We start from the raw sequence: 22,844 nt of genomic DNA, 5'->3' as shown, positions 1-22,844 counted from the left end.
CAGCTCGCCTCCATCAGTGGTTTGTGCCTCACCGGGAACAGGCGGGGAGTCAGCCAGGAAGAGGATGTGTGGAACATCTGGTAACACTCAGTGTGTTGATGGATATTGCTCGAAGGAAAAAACTGAAGCTATTTATTACATTTGTGGATTTGAGTAGAGCTTATGATTGTGTACCAAGCTTATGTCGTTGAAGAGGATGGGATGTGGTGTTACTATGCTCTTAGCTTTGGCTGCAATGTATAGATGTACGAATAGTGTGGTGGGAACTGCTGTCATCGCAACGACCGTTGGTGTGCGTCAAGGCTTACCCACATCTTGTATACTGTTTATCCTTTATGTTAATGAAATGATACAAATGTTAAAACAACGATGTCCTGTGGATGGTTTCCTTGCATGGTTGCATGTTTTAGTCATGGTGGATGACACTATACTGTTATCAACAACTCCAGATGGAATGAAAAGTAAGATAAAAATGTTACAAGAGTTTTGCAGCACTCGTGGTATGATCATTAATGATAACAAGACGAAATTTATGGTGTTGAATGGAGATAAGGAAGATAAGGAAAATATAACTAGTGAGAATAATGTTATTAGTTGTTGTGATCACTACATTTATCTAGGAAGTCCCTTTACTGATGATGGCTCTCCATCAACTGTAATTAAGTTACATGCTAATATGAAGATGTGCCATACTTTGAAATTTATATCTTTCATTAATAAGAATAATGATGTGCCATTTATAGTAAAAAAAAAAATATTTCATGCTGCACTTATGTCGTCGCTACTGTACGGTTGTGAATCCTGGCTCAATGGAGTCACGAAGCCTATAGAAAAACAGTATAAATGGTGTATAAAGCAACTTCTTGGCGTAAGAAAAACGACGAACAATGATGTTTGCATGGTAGAGTTGGGCATGCCTCCAGTCTGTGCACTGGTTAAGGCAAAACAAAGAAAATTCTTTAAAGAAATGTGGACAAAAAGAACCACAATGGATGACGACCCACTGATATATGCAATTAAGGCGGCACTAAGGTATAATGATGTTGTGTCCAGGTATATGACAGACTTGATCACTGTCGACAGTGACGATGTGCACAGTGCAATGGATGAGGTGAAGGCCCGTGTGAGAGTTTCAGTATCAAACAGGCTAAGTTTTTATATGTCTGTTAATAGTGAACTAATAGTGCATGACATTTACATAAAAAACGTTAAAGTTAATGAATTGGAACGAGTGTCCTGGACAAGGTTACGTCTGTCTTCACACTCGTTGGCAGTTGAAAAGGGACGCTGGAATCGGCGAGGAAGGGGTCGTCTTCCCATGGAGGAAAGATTGTGTTCATGTGGTATGATTCAAACGGAGATACATGTTCTTGAAAATTGTCCTATTTCCAGTCACGTTAAAGAAAAAAATAATGTAACGACAGTTAGTAATTTATTTGTTGATAGATCTGATTATATAAATGTTTGTAGAATTGTACATGAAGTATTGTCTTTATATCAACGTTGGATGTGTGTTTGCATAAAAAAAAGGGGGTTTGTTTGGATAAATTCTTGTTTTTTATATAAACGTATAGGATTACAATTTAGTTTTTACGCATGTCTTTTATGGGTTTTAAATATTTTCAATGAATTTCTTGTCTAATTATTTACATTCCGCTGTTTTATTTTCATAATGTGTCTTGTTTTTATTTGGTTGCTATGTCAGGTTTTTATGAGTTGTGTTTTGTTTTTGTGCAACAGATTTTATTTTCGATGATATATTTTCAATATCGTAGTTGCAAAAATTTCTTCTGTATATTTGTAATTTGGACTATTTTTTAATGTGTTTATTGGTGTGTACTTCCCTGTGGTCAATAAATCAATCAATCAATCTTGAACAGCTTGTTGGAGCCCTCCCCCGTGTTGTGTTGTGACTGGCACACGTGCTGCCCCACCACCACCACAACACACCTCTACACCTGTCCATTCTGCAGCACGAGCGGGACCCAGCGCACCAACAATTAAGGTCTTGCAATGTAGGAATCAAATTTGGTACATAAAGATAAAAAAAAAAATAAAATAAATAAATAAATAAACAAAATTAATTACTTAAAACATGTTGTGTGTGTGTCTATATATATATATATATATATATATATATATATATATATATATATATATATATATATATATATATATATATATATATATATATATATATATATATATATATATATATTGTATCATTATTGCGTAATGATTATTGCAATGACGTTACACAGAGTTGTGGGAATCAAGTGATCTGTGTATAATTTGTTGCATAATTTTATCCATGTTAAACAAGCATTGCACATGTAGTGTGATTCATAACTGGTGAAACACTGTAGTGATAATATTAAGCAAGGTCGTACTTACGCATGTCTGCTGTCACTCGGGATTACGTATGATTGAGTGTTGGGTTCTGTTATTATGTGTTATTGTATTTTATGTGTTATATGTTTACTGTATTGTTTCGGACTTGAGATATCTGTTGTAACATTGATGTAAGTTTCGTGGCGCTGTTGCGCATCTCAGACGTCTCTTGACTAGTGAGTTGTCTTGTGGGTAGGGGAGTGTGAGGATGGCACTGTCTGTCTGTCCGGTCACTGGCTCGCCAGCTCGTCCCTGATCCTATTTAGTGGTGTGACTGACCATGGATTGCTGGCTACATGAGTGCTGATACTACTGTGAATGCCTTATGGGTGTTGTGTGGCAAGGATGGTTTACGGGTGCAGGGCCAGGGAGCTGTTGTGATGTCTGTTGCTGCTTGCCCGAGGGTGTTGGCCGACACTAAGTTATTTGTTATGTTGTGATAATACATTATTAGTCTGCTCATATATAATTCTATTCAGTTAATTGGAGCTCTAATCTATTCCAGAATCTGTGTACCATGAATTTTGAGTTTGCTGTTAGTGTTGATTACCGATCATTGATCAGTTGAGGCTCATTAAAGGTAGTTCGCCTTATGGGGAACTCCTCACCGGAGGTACGATGATTGAGGCCACAATGTAGTAGCTTGATGTTTCCAGGTTGACACACTGCAGCGGCTGACTACAGCTGCTCTGAGAATCTTGGATTACATGAGTAGCAAGAAATTATAAGAATATGTGTGTGTGTATACTTAAATAACAATTTGTTTCTCTTTCTTGGTTTGATGAAGTCGTTCAGTACTGATAGACCTTACTTTAGAGTATTCTTTTCTTAATCTGAAATTTTCTCATTAGTAATTGTTGGGATAACCTGTGAATGATGTGTTATCATATATTTAGCATATGTTTGTGCAATGTGATGATACGCTTACCTCCCTACGTTGAATAGTACATCTACAATAAAGGATCCGGTATACGGCGGGCCTTTCCATCCCCTCGGACGAGACAATTCAACAGTGCAGTGCCATGGAGAAACTAGTCAAGGAACGTGCCGCCGCAAAGCGAACCTTCACGAGGAAGGCCAACGTCCTGAAGACCAGACTCAGCGCTGGAGACCCAGTCGACATACGACACCAGTGGGTTCACGAAGCTCAACAAATAAATGACCCGGACAACCTTTTATAAGTGTTCATTGACTTGCTTTTGAAGGAGAGGGATGTGTGCGTTTACTTGGAATCTGACATCCGTTCCAACCTTCAGAAGGCAACATTTAACGCAACTAATGTTGATTATGTAGGTGAGACAAAAAGTGAGCCTTGTGAACTGATAAAAACAGTGAAGGAATTGAAGTCCTCTCAGTGCCTCATTGTGGAATGTCTCAACACCATGACTCAATTAGTGTTAAACTCTCAGCCAGGAAATAATGGGAACTCTGTTCAGGTTAAACCTGTAGGAAAGAGATGCGTGTATCATGATACGGACTTGCATCAGACAGTAGACTGTAAGGCAAGGCGCACATTGAGACGCAGGGCAGCACAGAGCAGGGCAGACGCAGGGCAGGGAAGGGCAGGGCAGCACAGCGCAGCACAGGCGTGGTGCGCACATTGAGAAGCGGGCTGTCGTCCTGTGCGGTAGTGTTGATCATGGCTGTTGCCAAAAATTACTTTGGAAACCTTAGTTCCGATTCCGACTCAGAAAACGAGTTCGAGAAAGTAATGTTATTATATGACATTTGTAGAGCAAAGAGGTCAGTGTGGAGGAGTGAATACATGGAGAAGAGGAAAACACATGGAGAATTTGCCCATAACTCGTCCTTATAAGTTCCTCTCATATAATCAGGATGACTAGTGTCATACAGCACTCTTTGATGGCGAACAGCCTCTATGAGTTGCTCCGTGGACGACATTGTGAGTACTAAAGAGTGAGTTGCCATCAAGCTGCGCCGCACGTGGCACAGGAAACTGCGTTCGAACGACTGCGTCGCGCAGGCCGACACAGGTCTGCATCTGTGCTGTGCTGTCCTGCGTGTCAATATGCGTGCTTAGGTTTAAACCAGTGAGATGCAGTTTTCTGCCCTGCTCTGTGCTGTGTCGCCTGTGTTGCCTGCGTCTCAATGTGCGCCCGGCCTAATGGCTTCAGCAGAATGGACGCCTTAGATAAATTCAAGTTATTAAGGCAAAGGGAGTTTGTTTCAAGTGTCTTATCGTTCCACGTCACATCACCAAAACCTGTAAAAGAAAAGTAAGGTGTGGGATTCTGATTAACGGTGATCAGTGTACTGCAGACCATCATAGTAGTTTACATGACATGTTTGGGAATCTTTGACAAACAGCTTCGCCTAGGGCGGTTAGTAATTACTGTTAGTAATCACGTGAAGGTTTATTGTTGATGACTGGCAGTGTTTATTGCAAGGGAGAACACCTCACTACTCTTTATGATTCATAAGAACATAAGAACATAAGAAATAAGGGAAGCTGCAAGAAGCGACCAGGCTTACACGTGGCAGTCCCTGTATGAAATACACCTACCTATTTCCATCTATTATCACCATCCATAAACTTGTCTAATCTTCTCTTAAAGCTCTCTAGTGTCCTAGCACTAACAACATGATTACTGAGTCAGTTCCACTCATCTACCACTCTATCTGAGAACCAATTTTTTTCCTATCTCCTTCCTCAACCTAAATTTTTCAAGCTTGTACCCGTTATTTCTTGTTCTAGCCTGGTTGCTGATCCTAAGAATTTTGCCTACATCCCCCTTGTTATAACCCTTATACCACTTAAATACTTCTATCAGGTCCCCCTCTTAACCTACGTCTCTCTAAAGAATGTAAATTTAACAGCTTCAAACTCGCCTCGTAAGGAATACTCCTCTTCCCCTGTATCCTTTTAGTCCTTCTCCTCTGTACTCATTCTAATAGACCTATATCTTTCCTGTAATGTGGGGACTAGAACTGCACAGCGTAGTCTAGATGAGGTCTGACCAGCGCCAAGTATAACTTTAATATTACTTCCGCCCTTCTACTTTTAACACTCCTAAAAATGAATCCTAGTACCCTATTTGCCTTGTTTTTGGCTTCTATGCATTGTTTCCCTGGACGGAGTTCAGAGTTAACTATAACTCCTAAATCTTTCTCGTACCCTGTACCTACCAGAGTTTGGTTGTCTAATGTGTACCTATTGTGTGGGTTTCCTCTACCTACGCTAAGCACTTTGCATTTCTTGATATTAAATTGCATTTTCTATCTATCCGTCCATTCATTCTTTCTATCTAAATCTGCTTGCAAGGCGATGGCATCCGATTCTGACCTAATTAATCTACCTATCTTTGTGTCATCCGCAAATTTACTAATATCACTACTAATTCCACTATCCAAGTCATTGATATATATTAGAAATAACAATGGCCCTAATACTGATCCCTGTGGCACCCAACTAATTACATGACCCCACTCGGATTTCAAGCCGTTTATTACCACTCTCTGTCGCCTGTCACTAAGCCATGACCCTATCCAACCTAACACCTTCCCATACATCCCGTGTGCCCTAACCTTTCTCAGGAGCCTTTGATGGGGTACCTTATCAAATGCTTTACTAAAGTCCAGATATAAGATATCATAATTATCACCATTATCTACTGCTTCGTACACCTTACTGTAAAAACTGTACTGTACTGTAAACTGTACTGTAAAAAGTTTGTCAGGCAAGACTTCCCCTTCGTGAAGCCATGCTGTGACTGATTTATCAAGTTATTTTGTCTAAATATTCCCTAATGTTCCTCGCTATTATTGACTCTAACATTTTACCTACAACTGAAGTTAAGCTGACAGGTATATAATTAGACGCTAAAGTTTTATCTCCTTTCTTAAAGATGGGTACTACATTAGCCTGCCTCCACATTACTGGTACCTCACCCGACTCCAGTGATTTCCTTAAGACAGAAACTAACGGCTCACTAATAATCTCTTTGCATTCCTTAAGTATTCTGGGATATATTTCATCTGGTCCTGGTGTCTTGAACTTTTTAAGCCTATCTATCTCCTGTTCCACTATCTCCCTAGTTATGGAAATATGTCAGCTTCTCATTCTCATCTGCTCTAAACACCTGTTCACTACCTGGCATATCCTGCATGTTTTCCTGGGTGAAGACAGTTAAAAAATACTCATTCAGAAGTTTACTAATCTCCTCCCCAGAACTAACCAGCTCCCCATCTGCTGCCTTTAATGGACCTACAGTATCCTTATTCTTCGTCCTGTATACCTGATGAAATGCCTTGGGGTCCGTCTTCGCCTGGCTGGCTACCTTTAATTCAGTTGGTCGGCGGCGTTGAGTAGGTGGTGTTGAGTTGGCAGCGTCGAGCTGTCCCTTTCCCCAAATAATGGGTCAAGATCCATCAGAGAGCTTGAAACCGTCACCGCCATTCCTGAACACCGCTTCGGATCTCTTTGGACCCTTCATGGTTAAGGACACGGTCAAAAGACGTACTAAGCGCAAGGCTTATAAGGAGTAATTTTTATTTACCTGTCAACAAGAGCTGTTTACATTGACCTGGTGGAAGGGTATGGGACTAATCTATATGGGACTATCGATATAAAGAAACAGCTTAAAGGTTGAAGGGGAGTTGCGTTGGGTACTCTCACTCTCTGAGAGTTAAGAACTCAGGCGAGCGGCGAGACGGAGAAGGAAGAGAAGAACCAGGAGGAGAAGGAGGAGAAAGAGGAGAAAAGCATCTGATGCTGCTGCTGCTGCTCTTGCGTCTGCTATTGCATCTGCTGCTGGTGCTGCTACATCTGCTGTACCTGCTGCTGCTATTTGTGGTGGTGCTGCTGCTGCTGCTGTACCTCCTCTCGTACATGCTGTTTCTGCTACTCCTGATGTGTGCTCCTGCAGTACCTGCTGATCTTGGTGTTCCTACTGCTGCTGCTGTACCTGCTGCTCTTGGTTATGATGCTCCTGCTGGGACAAGGGATGGAATAGTGGTGGGGAAGGCAGGGAGGTGTTTAGCTCTCACCTAGTGCTCTTGTTCTTCCTGCTGTTCCTGCTGTTCCTATTTACGATGCTCTTGTTGCGACAAGAGATGGGGTATGGAGTAGGGAAGGCAGGGTTATGTGACGCCCTCAACTGCTGCTGTACGTTCAGTGGGTGAGACAAGGGATGGGATAAGTATGGAGAGGGTAGGGCACACTCACCTGATGCTCCTGAAACTGCTGCTCCTGCTGCTCCTCCTCCTGTTGTGGGTGAGACAAGGAATGGGATGATTATGGGAATTGTAGGGAAGTGTTGTGTGCTCACCTGCTTCTCTTATTTTACCTGCTGCACCTGCTGTTCCTGCTGCTCGTGATGTTCCTGCTGCTCCTGATGTACCTGCTGTGGGAGAGACAAGGGATGGGATAAGCATGGGAATGGAAGGGAGGTGCAGTGCACTCACCTGCTGCTCCTGCTGTTCTTGTTGCTACTTATATTCCTACTGCTCCTGCTGTTCCTGATGTTCGTGCTGCTCCTTATGTTGCTGCTGCCCCTACTGTATCTGCTGAGGGAGATAAGGGATTGGATAAGTATGGAAAGGTTAGGGAGTTGTTGTGCACTCACCTGCTGCTCCTACTGATCCTGGTGTTCCTGTTGCTCCTGATGTTCATGCTGCTCGTGATGTTCCTGCTGCTCCTAATGTTCCTACATTTCCTACTGTGGGTAAGACAAGGGATGGGATAAGTATGAGAAGGTTAAGGTATTGTGTACACACCTGCTGCTCCTGCTGCTCCTGATGTTCTTGATGTATCTATTGCTTCTGCTGTTCCTGCTCCTCCTGATGCTCATGCTGTACCTTGTTTTGGTGAGACAAAGAATGGGATAAGTATGGAAAGTGTAGGGAGGTGATGTGCACTCACCTGTTGCTTCTGCTGCTCCTGAAGTTCCTGTTGCTCCTGATGTTCCTGTTGCACGTGCTGCCCCTGCTGTTCGCTCCTCCTGCTCCTGATTTTCCTGTTGTGGGATGAGATCAGTATGGGGAAGGTAAGTAGGTGGTGTGCACTCACTTGCTGCTCCTGATGTTCCTGCTGTATCTTCTGCTCCTGCTTTTCCTGCTGCTCCTGATGTTCCCGCTGTATCTATTTCTCCTGCTTTCCCTGGTACTCCTGATGTTCCTGTGTACCTGCTTTGTTGGTGAGACAAAGGATGGGATGAGTATGGTAAGGGTAAAGATGTGTTGAGCACTCACCTGCTACTCCTGCTGTTCCTGATGTTCCTGCTGTATCTGCTGCTCCTGCTGTACCTGCTGTGGGTGAGACAAATGATGGGATAAGTATGGGAAAGGTAAGAAGGTGTTTTGCACTCACCTGCTGCTCATGTTGCTCCTGATGTTCCTGCTGCTCCTGATGTTCCTGCTGCTCCTGATGTTACTGTTGCTCATACTGCTCCTTACTTTCCTGCTGTATCTGCTGCCCTTCTGTTCTTGCTGTGGGTGACACAGGTGATGTGATAAGTATGGGAAGGGTAGGGAGGTGTTGTGCACTCACCTGCTGCTCTTAGTGGTCCTGATGTTCCTGCTGCTCCTGATGTTCCTGCTGCTCCTGAAGTTCCTGTTGCTCCTGATGTTCCTGTTGCTCCTGATGTTCCTGCTGCTCCTGATGTTCCTGCTGCTCCTGATCTTCCTGATGTTCCTGCTGCTCCTTACTTTCCTGCTATATCTGCTGCCCTTCTGTTCTTGCTGTGGGTGAGAAAGGGGATGTGATAAGTATGGGAAGGGTAGGGAGGTGTTGTGCACTCACCTGCTGCTCCTAGTGGTCCTGATGTTCCTGCTGCACCTGATGTTCTTGCTGCTTCTGTTGTTGCTGCTGTATCTAATGCTCCTGCTGTTCCTGCTTCTCCTGATGTTCCTGCTGTACCTGGAGGGGGTGAGACAAGGGATGGGATAAGTATGGGATGTGTGGGGAGGTGTTGCGCACTCACCTGCTGCTCCTGATGTCCCTGCTGCTTCTGATGTTGTTGCTTTACCGTTCCCTGTGTTCCTGATGCCCCTGCTGTTCCTGTGAGTGAGAGAAGGGATGGGATAAGTATGGGGAAGGTATAGAGGTATTGTGCATTCACCTGCTGTTCCCGCTGCTGCTGAAATTCCCGTTTCTTATGACGTTCCTGTTGTATCTGCTGCTCCTGCTGTAGGTGAGACAAGGGATGGAATAAGTATGGGTAGGTAGGGAAAGGTGTTGTGCACTCACCTGCTGCTCCTGCTGCTTCTTATGTTCCTGTTACTCCTGATGTTCCTGTTACTCCTGATGTTCCTGCTGCTCCAGTTGCTCCTGATGTTTCTGCTTTTCCTGCCGTGGGTGAGACTAGGGATATGATAAGCAATGGAAGAGAAATGTTTTATGCACTCACCTGCTGCTCCTAGTGGTCTTGATGTTCCTGCTGCACCTGACGTTCTTACTGCTCCTAATTTTCTTGCTGTATCCGCTGGTCCTGCTGTTCCTGGTGCTCCTGATGTTCCTGCTGTACCTGCTGTGGGTGAGACAAGGGATGGGAAGGGTAGGGAGGAGTTGTGCACTCACCTGCTGCTCCTGATGCTCCTTTTGTACCTGCTGCTCCTGCTGCTTCTGATGTTCTGGCTGTGGATGAAACAAGGGATGGGATAAGTCTGGGAAGGGTAGGGAGGTGTTGTGCACTCACCTGTGGATGTTCCTGTTTCTCCTGATGTTCCTGCTGCTCCTGGTTTTCCTGCTGCTCCTGATGTTCCTGCTGCTCCTGCTATTCCTGATGTTCCTTTTGTTCCTGTTGTGGGTGAGACAAGGGGTGGGATCAGTATGGGGCGGGTAAGTAAATGCTTTTCACTACTCACTTGCTGCTCCTGATGTTTCTGCTGTATCTGCTGCTGCTGCTTTTCCTGATGTTCCTGCTGTGTTGGTGAGACAAAGGATGGGATAAGTATGGGAAGGGTAAGGAGGTGTTGTGCACTCACCTGCTGCTACTGATATTCCTGCTGCTCCTAATATTCCTGCTGTTCCTGATGTTCCTGTCGCTCCTGCTGCTCATGATGTTCCTGCTGCTCCTGCTGTAGGTGAGACAAGATATGGGATAAGCATGATAAGTATGGTATGGGTAAATGAACAAGGAAGTCTGGTGTATCCTCAAATTGGAATCAAATTGGTGGTCAGTGAATCTACTTTTTATGGTGGGACAAGGGGTGGGACAAAGGTGGGGAAGCTAGGGAGGTGCTGTGCACACACCTCCCCTGCTCTCCTGGGAAGGTTGGGGAGGTGCTGCGCACTCACCTCCCCTACTCCCCTGGGCAGCTCCATCACCGTGTTGTGTGTTTTTAAGCACACATGATGATGCAGTGGATGCTCTTTGAAGTTTTTTGTAAGTTCCGAGTGGGGTTCGAACCCATGCTTCCCTCACACCAATCTTAAAGTTCATCACTCTACCACTGAGCCACGAGGGCCCAACATAATTTTTGCAAAGTTAGCCTATTTCCCCATATTGTGTTCACACCGCAATATGTATTAAAGAAGAACTGCTGTGTATTATAATTATTTTATTAATACATTATGTATTAATGTGTTTAGCCTCAGGTTTGAATCATGGCGTCTCACACTCAGAGTTGCCAAGACCGCCACTCTCTCCGCTGAGCCCTACATGGCTAGGAGTAAAGAAGATATATTTGAATACAGGATTTCCCTGTGTGGATATGCCGCGCCGAAAGTTCAGTAAGAGTTACTGCTGTCCATTTTAATGTGAGTGTTCATTCTCACAAGGATAATTAGATCAGCTGTGGTACTGTGGAGTGCTGTGGGAGTAACAGTCATGGAGAACAAATAATAAATAGTAGATGAGATCAAGGAGCTCTAAAGCGGTCAGCGATCCTTGGGTCTTGAGCAGCTTGTGGGAACCCTCCCCTGTGTTGTGTTGTGACTGGCACACGCGCTGCCCCACCACCACCACAACACACCTCTACACCTGTCCATTCTGCAGCACGAGCGGGACCCAGTGCACCAACAATTAAGGTCCTGCAATATAGGAATCAAATTTGGTTCATAAAAAAAAACAATATATATATATATATATATATATATATATATATATATATATATATATATATATATATATATATATATATATATATATATATATATATATATATATATATATATATATATATATATATATATATATATATATATATATATAAAATGATTATTGGGGTGACCTTACACAGTGTTGTGAGGATCATCTGATCTGTGTATAATTTATTGCATAACTTTATCCATGTTAAACAAGCATTGTACATGTAGTGTGATTCATAACTGGTGAAACACTGTAGTGATAATATTAAGCAAGGTCGTACTTACGTATGTCTGTTGTTACGTATGATTGAGTGTTGGGTTCTGTTATTATGTGTTATTGTATGTTATGTGTTACATGTTTATTGTATTGTTTCGGACTTGAGATATCTGTTGTAACATTGATGTAAGTTTCGTGGCGCTGTTGCGCATCTCAGACGTCTCTTGACTAGTGAGTTGTCTTGTGGGTAGGGGAGTGTGAGGATGGCACTGTCTGTCTGTCCGGTCACTGGCTCGCCAGCTCGTCCCTGATCCTATTTAGTGGTGTGACTGACCATGGATTGCTGGCTACATGAGTGCTGATACTACTGTGAATACTACTGTGATACTACTGTGAGTTTGTTGAATGTGTTTATTGCCGATCATTGATCAGTTGAGGCTCATTAAAGGTAGTTCGCCATGTAGGGAACTCCTCACCGGAGGTACGATGATTGAGACCGCAATGTAGTAGCTTCATGTTTTCAGGTTGACACACTGCAGCGGCTGACTACAGCTGCTCTGAGAATCTTGTATTACATGAGTAGCAAGAAATTTACAAGAATATGTGTGTGTGTATACTTATATAACAATTTGTTTCTCTTTCTTGGTTTGATGAAGTCGTTCAGTACTGATAGACCTTACTTTAGAGTATTCTTTTCTTAATCTGAAATTTTCTCATTAGTAATTGTTGGGATAACCTGTGAATGATGTGTTATCATATATTTAGCATATGTTTGTGCAATGTGATGATACGCTTACCTCCCTACGTTGAATAGTACATCTACAATAAAGGATCCGGTATACGGCGGGCCTTTCCATCCCCTCGGACGAGACAATTCAACAGTGCAGTGCCATGGAGAAACTAGTCAAGGAACGTGCCGCCGCAAAGCGAACCTTCACGAGGAAGGCCAACGTCCTGAAGACCAGACTCAGCGCTGGAGACCCAGTCGACATACGACACCAGTGGGTTCACGAAGCTCAACAAATAAATGACCCGGACAACCTTTTACAAGTGTTCATTGACTTGCTTTTGAAGGAGAGGGATGTGTGCGTTTACTTGGAATCTGACATCCGTTCCAACCTTCAGAAGGCAACATTTAACGCAACTAATGTTGATTATGTAGGTGAGACAAAAGGTGAGCCTTGTGAATTGATAGAAACACTGAAGGAATTGAAGTCCTCTCAGTGCCTCATTGTGGATTGTCTCAACAACATGACTCAATTAGTGTTAAACTCTCAGCCAGGAAATAATGGGAACTCTGTTCAGGTTAAACCTGTAGGAAAGAGATGCGTGTATCATGATACGGATTTGCATCAGACAGTAGACTGTAATGGCTTCAGCAGAATGGACGCCTTAGATAAATTCAAGTTATTAAGGCAAAGGGAGTTTGTTTCAAGTGTCTTATCGTTCCACATCACACCGCCAAAACCTGTAAAAGAAAAGTAAGGTGTGGGATTCTGATTAACGGTGTTCAGTGTACTGCAGACCATCATCGTAGTTTACATGACATGTTTGGGAATCTTTGACAAACAGCTTCGCCTAGTGCTGTTAGTAATTACTGTTAGTAATCATGTGAAGGTTTATTGTTGATGACTGGCAGTGTTTATTGCCATGGAGAACACCTCACTACTCTTTATGATTCATAAGAACAAAAGAACATAAGAAATAAGGGAAGCTGCAAGAAGCGACCAGGCTTACACGTGGCAGTCCCAGTATAAAATATACCTACCTATTTCCATCTATTATCCCCATCCATAAACTTGTCTAATCATCTCTTAAAGCTCTCTAGTGTCCTAGCACTAACAACATGATTACTGAGTCCGTTCCACTCATCTACCACTCTATTTGAGAACCAATTTTTTCCTGTCTCCTTCCTAAACCTAAATTTTTCAAGCTTGTACCCGTTATTTCTTGTTCTACCCTGGTTGCTGATCCTAAGAATTTTGTCTACATCCCCCTTGTTATAACCCTTATACCACTTAAATACTTCTATCAGGTCCCCCTCTTAACCTACGTCTCTCTAAAGAATGTAAATTTAACAGCTTCAACCTCGCCTCGTAAGGAATACTCCTCATCCCCTGTATCCTTTTAGTCCTTCTCCTCTGTACTGATTCTAATAGACCTATATCTTTCCTATAATGTGGGGACCAGAACTGCACAGCGTAGTCTAGATGAGGTCTGACCAGCGCCTAGTATAACTTTAATACTACTTCCGGCCTTCTACTTTTAACACTTCTAAAAATGAATCCTATTACCCTATTTGCCCTGTTTTTGGCTTCTATGCATTGTTTCCCTAGACGGAGTTCAGAGTTAACTATAACTCCTAAATCTTTCTCGTACCCTGTACCTACCAGAGTTTGGTTGTTTAATGTGTACCTATTGTGTGGGTTTCCTCTACCTACGCTAAGCACTTTGCATTTAATGATATTAAATTGCATTTTCCATCTATCCGTCCATTCATTCATTTTATCTAAATCTGCCTTCAAGGCGATGGCATCCGATTCTGACCTAATAAATCTACCTATCTTTGTGTCATCCGCAAATTTACTAACATCTCTACTAATTCCACTATCCAAGTCATTGATATATATTAGAAATAGCAATGGCCCTAATACTGATCCCTGTGGCACCCCACTAATTACATGACCCCACTCATTACCCGTTCATTACCACTCTCTGTCGCCTGTCACTAAGCCATGACCCTATCCAGCCTAACATCTTCTCATCCATCGCGTGTGCCCTAACCTTTCTCAGGAGCCTTTGATGGGGTACCTTGTCAAATGCTTTACTAAAGTCCAGATATAAGATATCATAACTATAACCATTATCTACTGCCTCGTACACCTTACTGTAAAAACTTAACAAATTTGTCAGGCAAGACTTCCCCTTCGTGAAGCCATGCTGTGACTGATTTATCAAGTTATGTTTGTCTAAATGTTCCCTAATGTTCCTCGCTATTATTGACTCTAACATTTTACCTACAACTGAAGTTAAGCTGACAGGTCTATAATTAGACGCTAAAGTTTTATTTCCTTTCCTAAAGATGGGTACATTAGCCTACCTCCACATTACTGGTACATCACCCGACTCCAGTGATTTCCTTAAGACAGAAACTAACGGCTCACTAATAATCTCTTTGCATTCCTTAAGTATTCTGGGATATATTTCATCTGGTCCTGGTGTCTTGAACTTTTTAAGCCTATCTATCTCCTGTTCCACTATCTCCCTAGTTATGGAAATATCTGTCAGCTTCTCATTCTCATCTGCTCTAAACACCTGTTCACTACCTGGCATATCCTGCATGTTTTCTTGGGTGAAGACAGTTAAAAAATACTCATTCAGAAGTTTACTAATCTCCTCCCCAGAACTAACCAGCTCCCCATCTGCTGCCTTTAATGGACCTATAGTATCCTTATTCTTCGTCCTGTATACCTGATAAAATCCCTTGGGGTCCGTCTTCGCCTGGCTGGCTACCTTTAATTCATAATTGTCCTTAGCTTTCCTCGTTAACTTCCTGACTGTTCTAACTAATTCATTATATTGTGTCCTTAAAACTTCTTCATCTGCCCTTAATCTCTTATATATACTTCTCTTACGCCCTATATAATGCTTTAACCTAGCAGTCATCCATTTAGGGTAATTTTTTTGTGATCTTATTGTCCTATATGGGATATTTGCTAACTGATCTCTATGAACTTTTATCTACGAAATATTTATACAATTCATCTACATTTACCTCACCTAATCCCGTCTTTGCGGCCCCTACCATCCTCTCCACTCCCTCAGCTATTCGCTTCGACCTCACCTCTCTCATTTCAGCATGACCTGACATTCCAACATACTCACACCTATCTCCCCCTTCCTCTTTCCTCCTCCCCTTCCGGACACATCTTCCCTCCTCTTGTCCTACACACTCACGCCTCACCTCACCTCTCTCATCCTGCCTTATCTCTCTGAACTCCGTCCCTGACCTGACCTCACCCTGCATCCTTTGCCAGTCCACTCCTTCGAGGTAGCTTTTTGATTCTTCAAAATCTGCTCTCCTAAAGTCAGGTATTTTACTAGTGTTTTTGTTTCTAACAGTTTCTTCCCATTCTAGATTGTACCTAATTTCCCTATGGTCACTGTTACCTAGCTGTCCTCCAACCTCTACCAGCGTGACTGCTTCCTCCCTGTTAGTAAGAATTAAATCTAGAATATTATTCCCCCTTGTGGGTTCTACGACTACCTGTTTTAAAAGATTCAGGTTCCAACTTCTCACTCATCCGCACTAATTGTGCACGGGAGAGAACTTGCATTTGACATAACAAAAGTTGGGAACCAAAGGGAGACTGTTAACTCTCATATGTGTGATGTACCCCTTCTAGACTTGGATGGAAATACTTGGTGTATATCAGCGTGTGGCACTGATGAGGTGACAGCCCCGTTAGTGAAGGTGAACCATCAGACGCTTGTTCAGCTTTTTCCCAGGCTAGCAGGCTTGCATTTTTGACGACCCCATGGAACTATAGACTTATTAATTGGAAATGATCACTGTGGAGTTTTTGCCGCAAGTTGATGAGACTACTGGAAATCTCCAGTTAATGAAGAATTCCTTCTGGTATGTGCTGAGGGGATCTCACCCGTCCCTAGGACTTGCGAACATGTCAACCCCTACACACGTGCGAGTCAACCATGTTAGCGTTGAAGACTATCAGTATACTGAACCGATGACTAAATCAAGGACCAAAGATGATCTGGAATACTTCTTTTCAATGGAATGTCTGGGAATATCCTGCAGTCCAAAATGTAGATGTGGCAACTGTGTGCACGGGAACAAGGTCTTTAGATTGAAGGAGGACCGGGAGGTGGAACTAATAACGAAGGGCTTGCAATATGATGATGATCCTAAACAATGGACGGTGTGCTACCTGTGGGTGAACTTGAACTTACCAAACAGTGTTTCTTCTGCCATTGCCAGACTGAATGCTTCTGAGAAAACACTGCTGAAGCTCGGGACAAGTTACTGTGAGGCATACCAGGCACAGATAGACGATATGGTCGAGCGAGGAGTAGCCAGGGAGTTGTTCCGGAGAGAAATAAAGGCCTGTCCATACCAGGAAACATTGTTTGGAAACAAGGTTGCCAACTGTTTCCTAACAGTTGGGAAACAGTTTCTCGGAAAATGTTTCCCAATAGTTTGCTAACAGTTGGGAAACTATTTCCAGACAGCTTGGAAACAGTTCGCAAAGTGTTTCCACACAATGTTTCCTGTCCAGACCTCAGTTGTCGTCAGGATGCCTGTGAGTGTAGAAATTGCTGCAGCAGCCTCTGTACTTTATCTAGCACTTTCAATAATACACTCAAGAAAGGGCAAGAAAAAGAAAAAGAGATGGGTAAGGAAATTTCTAGGAAAAGGACCCTTTCATGGTGACTTGCTTTTGGCGGATCTGAAAAGTTTATCAGCAATGACCGTCAAGGCATCCATCTTCTTCATCTTATTCCTATAATGTCCACATGTCACATCTCACAATGCTGGGGATGAATGAAGCAATTCAATAAGTTCTAGTGTTTTCTCTGCTGACCACATGGTGTTGTCACTGCAAGCCTCGTGCGGGTACTGATTCATCACTTCCGCCATACACACACACACACACACACACACACACACACACACACACACACACACACACACAGTGTTTCCCATTCTGGATGGGAAACAAATACACGTTAAATATTGTTAGGAAACAGTTTCCCAACTGTTTCCTAACCGTTTCCAAACAGCTTGAAACAGTTTGCTAACTTTGTTTCCCAACTGTTTCCAACAGTTTCATAACAGTTGGGAAAATGTTTCCAAGCTGTGGGGAAACTGCTGGAAACAGTTGGGAAACATTGTTTCCAAACAATGTTTCTTTGTTGTGGACAGGCCTTAACACGACACAAAGATCCAGTTTTTTTATATACCACACTCAGGGGTGTTAAAACCAGATTCTGTGTCTACTCCTCTTAGAATCGTGTTCAGTTACTCCACAAAATATTTGGGTCACACACTGAATGAATATTGGGCTAAAGACCTGATGTACTTAACAATCTTTTAGGAGCATTACAAAGATTCCAGGAGGATCAGGTCGGATTGACTTGCGATATCTGGAAGATGTATAACTCTGTGAGAATGTCTGAGTTTGACCAACATTGTCATAGATTCCTTTGGAGAAATTTTGAGGCTCCTCGTGCCCCAGATTAATGCGTGTTGACTTTTGTTCCCATTGGCGACAAATCAAGTGGCTCGATAGCCACGGTGGCTCTGAAAAATACTGCGTTAAAATATGTCCATGAATACCTCCAGGGTTCGCAGTTCATCGTGAGGAACAGTTATGTGGACGATATCCTAATTGCTGTCAAGTCCCTTGATGCCGCTAAACAAGTTATTAAGGATGTGGAGTCTGTTCTTTATCGAGGGGGTTTTAAGGTTAAATACTGGAAGGTTTCTGGCAAAGAACATGAATCTGAAGCAACAGTGAATCCTCCTCAATCAGACAAGGAAAAAAACTTCAAGAATTGTATGGCATCCCAAGGCTGATTTCCTTTCCTTTGACGTGAAAATCAACTTCTCCCCTAATCTAACAAGCTTCATGTGCTTCCAAAGTTAACGCCGAATCAACTACGGTCGGAGATGTCACGAAGTATGACAAAGAGGCTCCTATCAAGCCAAATTGCCAGCCAGTATGACCCTCTTGGGTTGATTGCACCTGTAACATTGCAAGGGAAACTAATGATGAGGACTCTTGTAGGGAGAGGTCTTATGGATGGGATGGTGTCATACCAGTTTCTGTGAGAGCTGACAGGCTGGAGTACTTCATGTCCTTATTCACAGTAGAACATCTTCATTTTCCCAGGGAGGTCAGACCAAGGAACGCCATCGGTCATCCAAAGCTGATTGTCTTTTCTGACAGTAGTTCAGTAGCCTTTGGAACGTGCGCTTACATGAGGTGGGATCTAAATGATGGAACATTCTTTTCTCGACTCTTGATGGCGAAGACAAAATCAGCTCCCCTACGTCAGCTGAACATTCCTCGCTTGGAGTTGTGCGGGGTCACTCACTGGAGCCAGGTTAAGACAAACAATAGTGAAAGAAATGACTTATTCCTTTACTCGTGTCTTCCATGTAACTGATTCTGCAATCATCTGAGTTCAAATTCAAAAGGAGAGTTATGCCTTTGCGACCTTTACAGCGAGAAGAGTAGCTGAAATTTAATCCAAGACCGATCCTGACAAGTGGTGGTGGGTGCCTAGTGAATGTTACCCTGCAGATCTTCTAACACGAGTCACACAACCAGAAGAGTTGCACAGTAATTCTACGTGGCAAAGGGGACCAGAGTTCCTCTCTCATCCAGTAGAAGAAGAAGAAGCCTTTGCGAAAAGATCTGGTAGATGAGTTGCCAGACCGGACTGAGACATCGATCGCGCACACCCAGTCTGCTGTAGATGATATGGACATTATCGATGTGAGGTTTAGTAGTTTCGAAAAAAATTATGAGGTAACTGGTAGAATCCTAAATGCCTAAAAGAACAAGTCCCTTGGTACAATTTCTGTTTCGCATCCACTGATGACTTATTAACAGCTGAGAGTTGGTGGACAAAGCGGGTGCACACTACTTTACATCCAGATTGGGAAAATCATTACCGTCGGTTGGGACCAGTCCTGAGAGAGGATGGCATCATCATAGTAGGAGAGCGCATCCCTAAGTGGTTAAAAGACTATTACAATCAAAATGAGTATATTCTGCTGCCTCCCAACCATCCCTTTACAACGTTATATGTGAGATATGCGCATGAGGCTGACCATTCTGGCATTGAATCCACCCTTGCCAAAAAACAAACTAAATTCTGGATTCCTACTGTTCACAAACTTATAAGGTTTGTTGAGGGGAAATGCACTTATTGTCGGAGGCTGAAGAAAATTGCTGAAGATCAAATAATGGGTCAACTTCCCCCCAGAGCGCTTGAAACCGTCACCGCCATTCATGAACACCGCTTCGGATCTCTTTGGACCCTTCATGGTTAAGGACACGGTCAAAAGACGTACTAAGCACAAGGCTTATGGAGTAATTTTTATTTACCTGTCAACAAGAGCTGTTTACATTGACCTGATGGAAGGGTATGGGACTAATCTATATGAGACTATCGATATAAAGAAACAGCTTAAAGGCTGAAGGGGAGTTGCGTTGGGTACTCTCACTCTCTGAGAGTTAAGAACTCAGACGAGCGGCGAGACGGAGAAGAAAGAGAAGAACCAAGAGGAAGAGGAGGAGGAGTAGAAAGAAGAGGAAAGCATCTGTTGTTGCTGCTGCCGCTGCTGCTGTTGTTGTTGCTGTTGCTGCTACCCTTGGATCTTCTATTGCATCTACTGCTGTTGATGCTGCATCTATTGCATCTGCTGCTGCTGCTGCTGTTGCTGCTGCTGGTGCTGGTGCTGCTGCTGCTGCTGGTGCTGCTGCTGTACCTCCTCTCATACCTGCTGCTTCTGCTACTCCTGATGTGTGCTCCTGCAGTACCTGCTGCTCTAGATGATCCTACTGCTGCTGCTGTACCTGTAGCTCTTGGTTATGATGCTCCTGCTGGGACAAGGAATGGAATAGTGGTGGGGGAAGGCAGGGAGGTGTTTAGCTCTCACCTAGTGCTCTTGTTCTTCCTGCTGTTCCTGCTGTTCCTATTTACGATGCTCTTGTTGCGACAAGAGATGGGGTATGGAGTAGGGAAAGCAGGGTTATGTGACGCCCTCACCTGCTGCTGTACGTTCAGTGGGTGAGACGAGGGATGGGATAAGTATGGAGAGGGTAGGGCACACTCACCTGATGCTCCTGAAACTGCTGCTCCTGCTGCTCCTCCTCCTGTTGTGGGTGAGACAAGGAATGGGATGATTATGGGAATTGTAGCAGGTACTGATGTACCTGCTGTGACAGAGACAATGAATGGGATAAGCATGGGAATGGTAGGAAGGTGCTGTGCACTCACCTGCTGCTCCTGCTGCTCCTGCTGCTGCTGATGTACCTGCTGTGGGAGAGACAATGGATGGGATAAGCATGGGAATGATAGGGAGGTGTTGTGCACTCACCTGCTGCTCCTGCTGTTTTTGTTGCTACTTATATTCCTGCTGCTCCTGCTGTTTCTGATGTTCGTGCTGCTCCTTATGTTGCTGCTGCTCCTACTGTATCTGCTGAGGGAGATAAGGTATTGGATAAGTATGGAAAGGTTAGGGAGTTGTTGTGCACTCACCTGCTGCTCCTACTGATCCTGATGTTCCTGTTGCTCCTGATGTTCATGCTGGTCCTGCTGTTCCTGCTGCTCCTAATGTTCCTACATTTCCTACTGTGAGTAAGACAAGGGATGGAATAAGTATGGGAAGGTTAAGGTACTGTGTACTCACCTGCTGCTCCTGCTGCTGCTGATGTTCTTGATGTATCTATTGCTTCTGCTGTTCCTGCTCCTCCTGATGCTCATGCTGTACCTTGTTTTGGTGAGACAAAGAATGGGATAAGTATGGAAAGTGTAGGGAGGTGATGTGCACTCACCTGTTGCTTCTGCTGCTCCTGAAGTTCCTGTTGCTCCTGATGTTCCTGTTGCACGTGCTGCCCCTGCTGTTCGCTCCTCCTGCTCCTGATTTTCCTGTTGTGGGATGAGATCAGTATGGGGAAGGTAAGTAGGTGGTGTGCACTCACTTGCTGCTCCTGATGTTCCTGCTGTATCTGCTGCTCCTGCTTTTCCTGCTGCTCCTGATGTTCCCGCTGTATCTATTTCTCCTGCTTTCCCTGGTACTCCTGATGTTCCTGTGTACCTGCTTTGTTGGTGAGACAAAGGATGGGATGAGTATGGTAAGGGTAAAGAGGTGTTGAGCACTCACCTGCTACTCCTGCTGTTCCTGATGTTCCTGCTGTATCTGCTGCTCCTGCTGTACCTGCTGTGGGTGAGACAAATGATGGGATAAGTATGGGAAAGGTAAGAAGGTGTTTTGCACTCACCTGCTGCTCATGTTGCTCCTGATGTTCCTGCTGCTCCTGATGTTCCTGCTGCTCTTGATGTTACTGTTGCTCATACTGCTCCTTACTTTCCTGCTGTATCTGCTGCCCTTCTGTTCTTGCTGTGGGTGAGACAGGTGATGTGATAAGTATGGGAAGGGTAGGGAGGTGTTGTGCACTCACCTGCTGCTCTTAGTGGTCCTGATGTTCCTGCTGCTCCTGATGTTCCTGCTGCTCCTGATGTTCCTGTTGCTCCTGATGTTCCTGTTGCTCCTGATGTTCCTGCTGCTCCTGATGTTCCTGCTGCTCCTGATCTTCCTGATGTTCCTGCTGCTCCTTACTTTCCTGCTATATCTGCTGCCCTTCTGTTCTTGCTGTGGGTGAGAAAGGGGATGTGATAAGTATGGGAAGGGTAGGGAGGTGTTGTGCACTCACCTGCTGCTCCTAGTGGTCCTGATGTTCCTGCTGCACCTGATGTTCTTGCTGCTTCTGTTGTTGCTGCTGTATCTAATGCTCCTGCTGTTCCTGCTTCTCCTGATGTTCCTGCTGTACCTGCAGTGGGTGAGACAAGGGATGGGATAAGTATGGGATGTGTGGGGAGGTGTTGCGCACTCACCTGCTGCTCCTGATGTTCCTGCTGCTTCTGATGTTGTTGCTTTACCGTTCCCTGTGTTCCTGATGCCCCTGCTGTTCCTGTGAGTGAGAGAAGGGATGGGATAAGTATGGGGAAGGTATAGAGGTATTGTGCATTCACCTGCTGTTCCCGCTGCTGCTGAAAGTCCCGTTTCTTCTGACGTTCCTGTTGTATCTGCTGTTCCTGCTGTAGGTGAGACAAGGGATGGGATAAGTATGGGTAGGGAAAGGTGTTGTGCACTCACCTGCTGCTCCTGCTGCTTCTTATGTTCCTGTTACTGCTGATGTTCATGGTGCTCCAGCTGCTCCTGATGTTTCTGCTTTTCCTGCTGTGGGTGAGACTAGGGATATGATAAGCAATGGAAGAGAAATGTTTTATGCACTCACCTGCTGCTCCTATTGATTGGTCTTGATTTTCCTGCTGCACCTGACGTTCTTACTGCTCCTAATTTTCTTGCTGTATCCGCTGGTCCTGCTGTTCCTGGTGCTCCTGATGTTCCTGCTGTACCTGCTGTGGGTG

The 22,844-nt window shown here is 43.9% G+C and overlaps 1 protein-coding gene across 8 annotated transcripts in view; it reads right to left on the bottom strand.

Annotated features, from left to right (window-relative positions):
- LOC135093346 (uncharacterized protein DDB_G0287625-like) overlaps positions 1 to 22,844 on the bottom strand; it is a 104,274-nt gene that overhangs the window by 70,880 nt on the left and 10,550 nt on the right. For all 8 annotated transcript variants that reach the window (XR_010263319.1, XR_010263318.1, XM_063992559.1 and 5 more), the window contains exons 6-8: positions 22,127 to 22,243; positions 10,336 to 10,428; positions 10,047 to 10,148 (exon numbers count right to left, since the gene is read on the bottom strand). Coding sequence is in view for 6 of the 8 variants with exons in the window: in XM_063992559.1 (XP_063848629.1) it covers positions 10,047 to 10,148; positions 10,336 to 10,428; positions 22,127 to 22,243 (312 nt within the window). In the remaining 2 variants the exon portion in view is untranslated. The remainder of the gene's footprint in view (positions 1 to 10,046; positions 10,149 to 10,335; positions 10,429 to 22,126; positions 22,244 to 22,844) is intronic.

Source organism: Scylla paramamosain, chromosome 42 (genome assembly GCF_035594125.1).
Source record: "Scylla paramamosain isolate STU-SP2022 chromosome 42, ASM3559412v1, whole genome shotgun sequence".
NCBI classification, from domain to species: Eukaryota; Metazoa; Arthropoda; class Malacostraca; order Decapoda; family Portunidae; genus Scylla; species Scylla paramamosain.
Note: the sequence above shows the minus strand (reverse complement) of the source record. Positions and strands in the feature narration are given on the sequence as shown.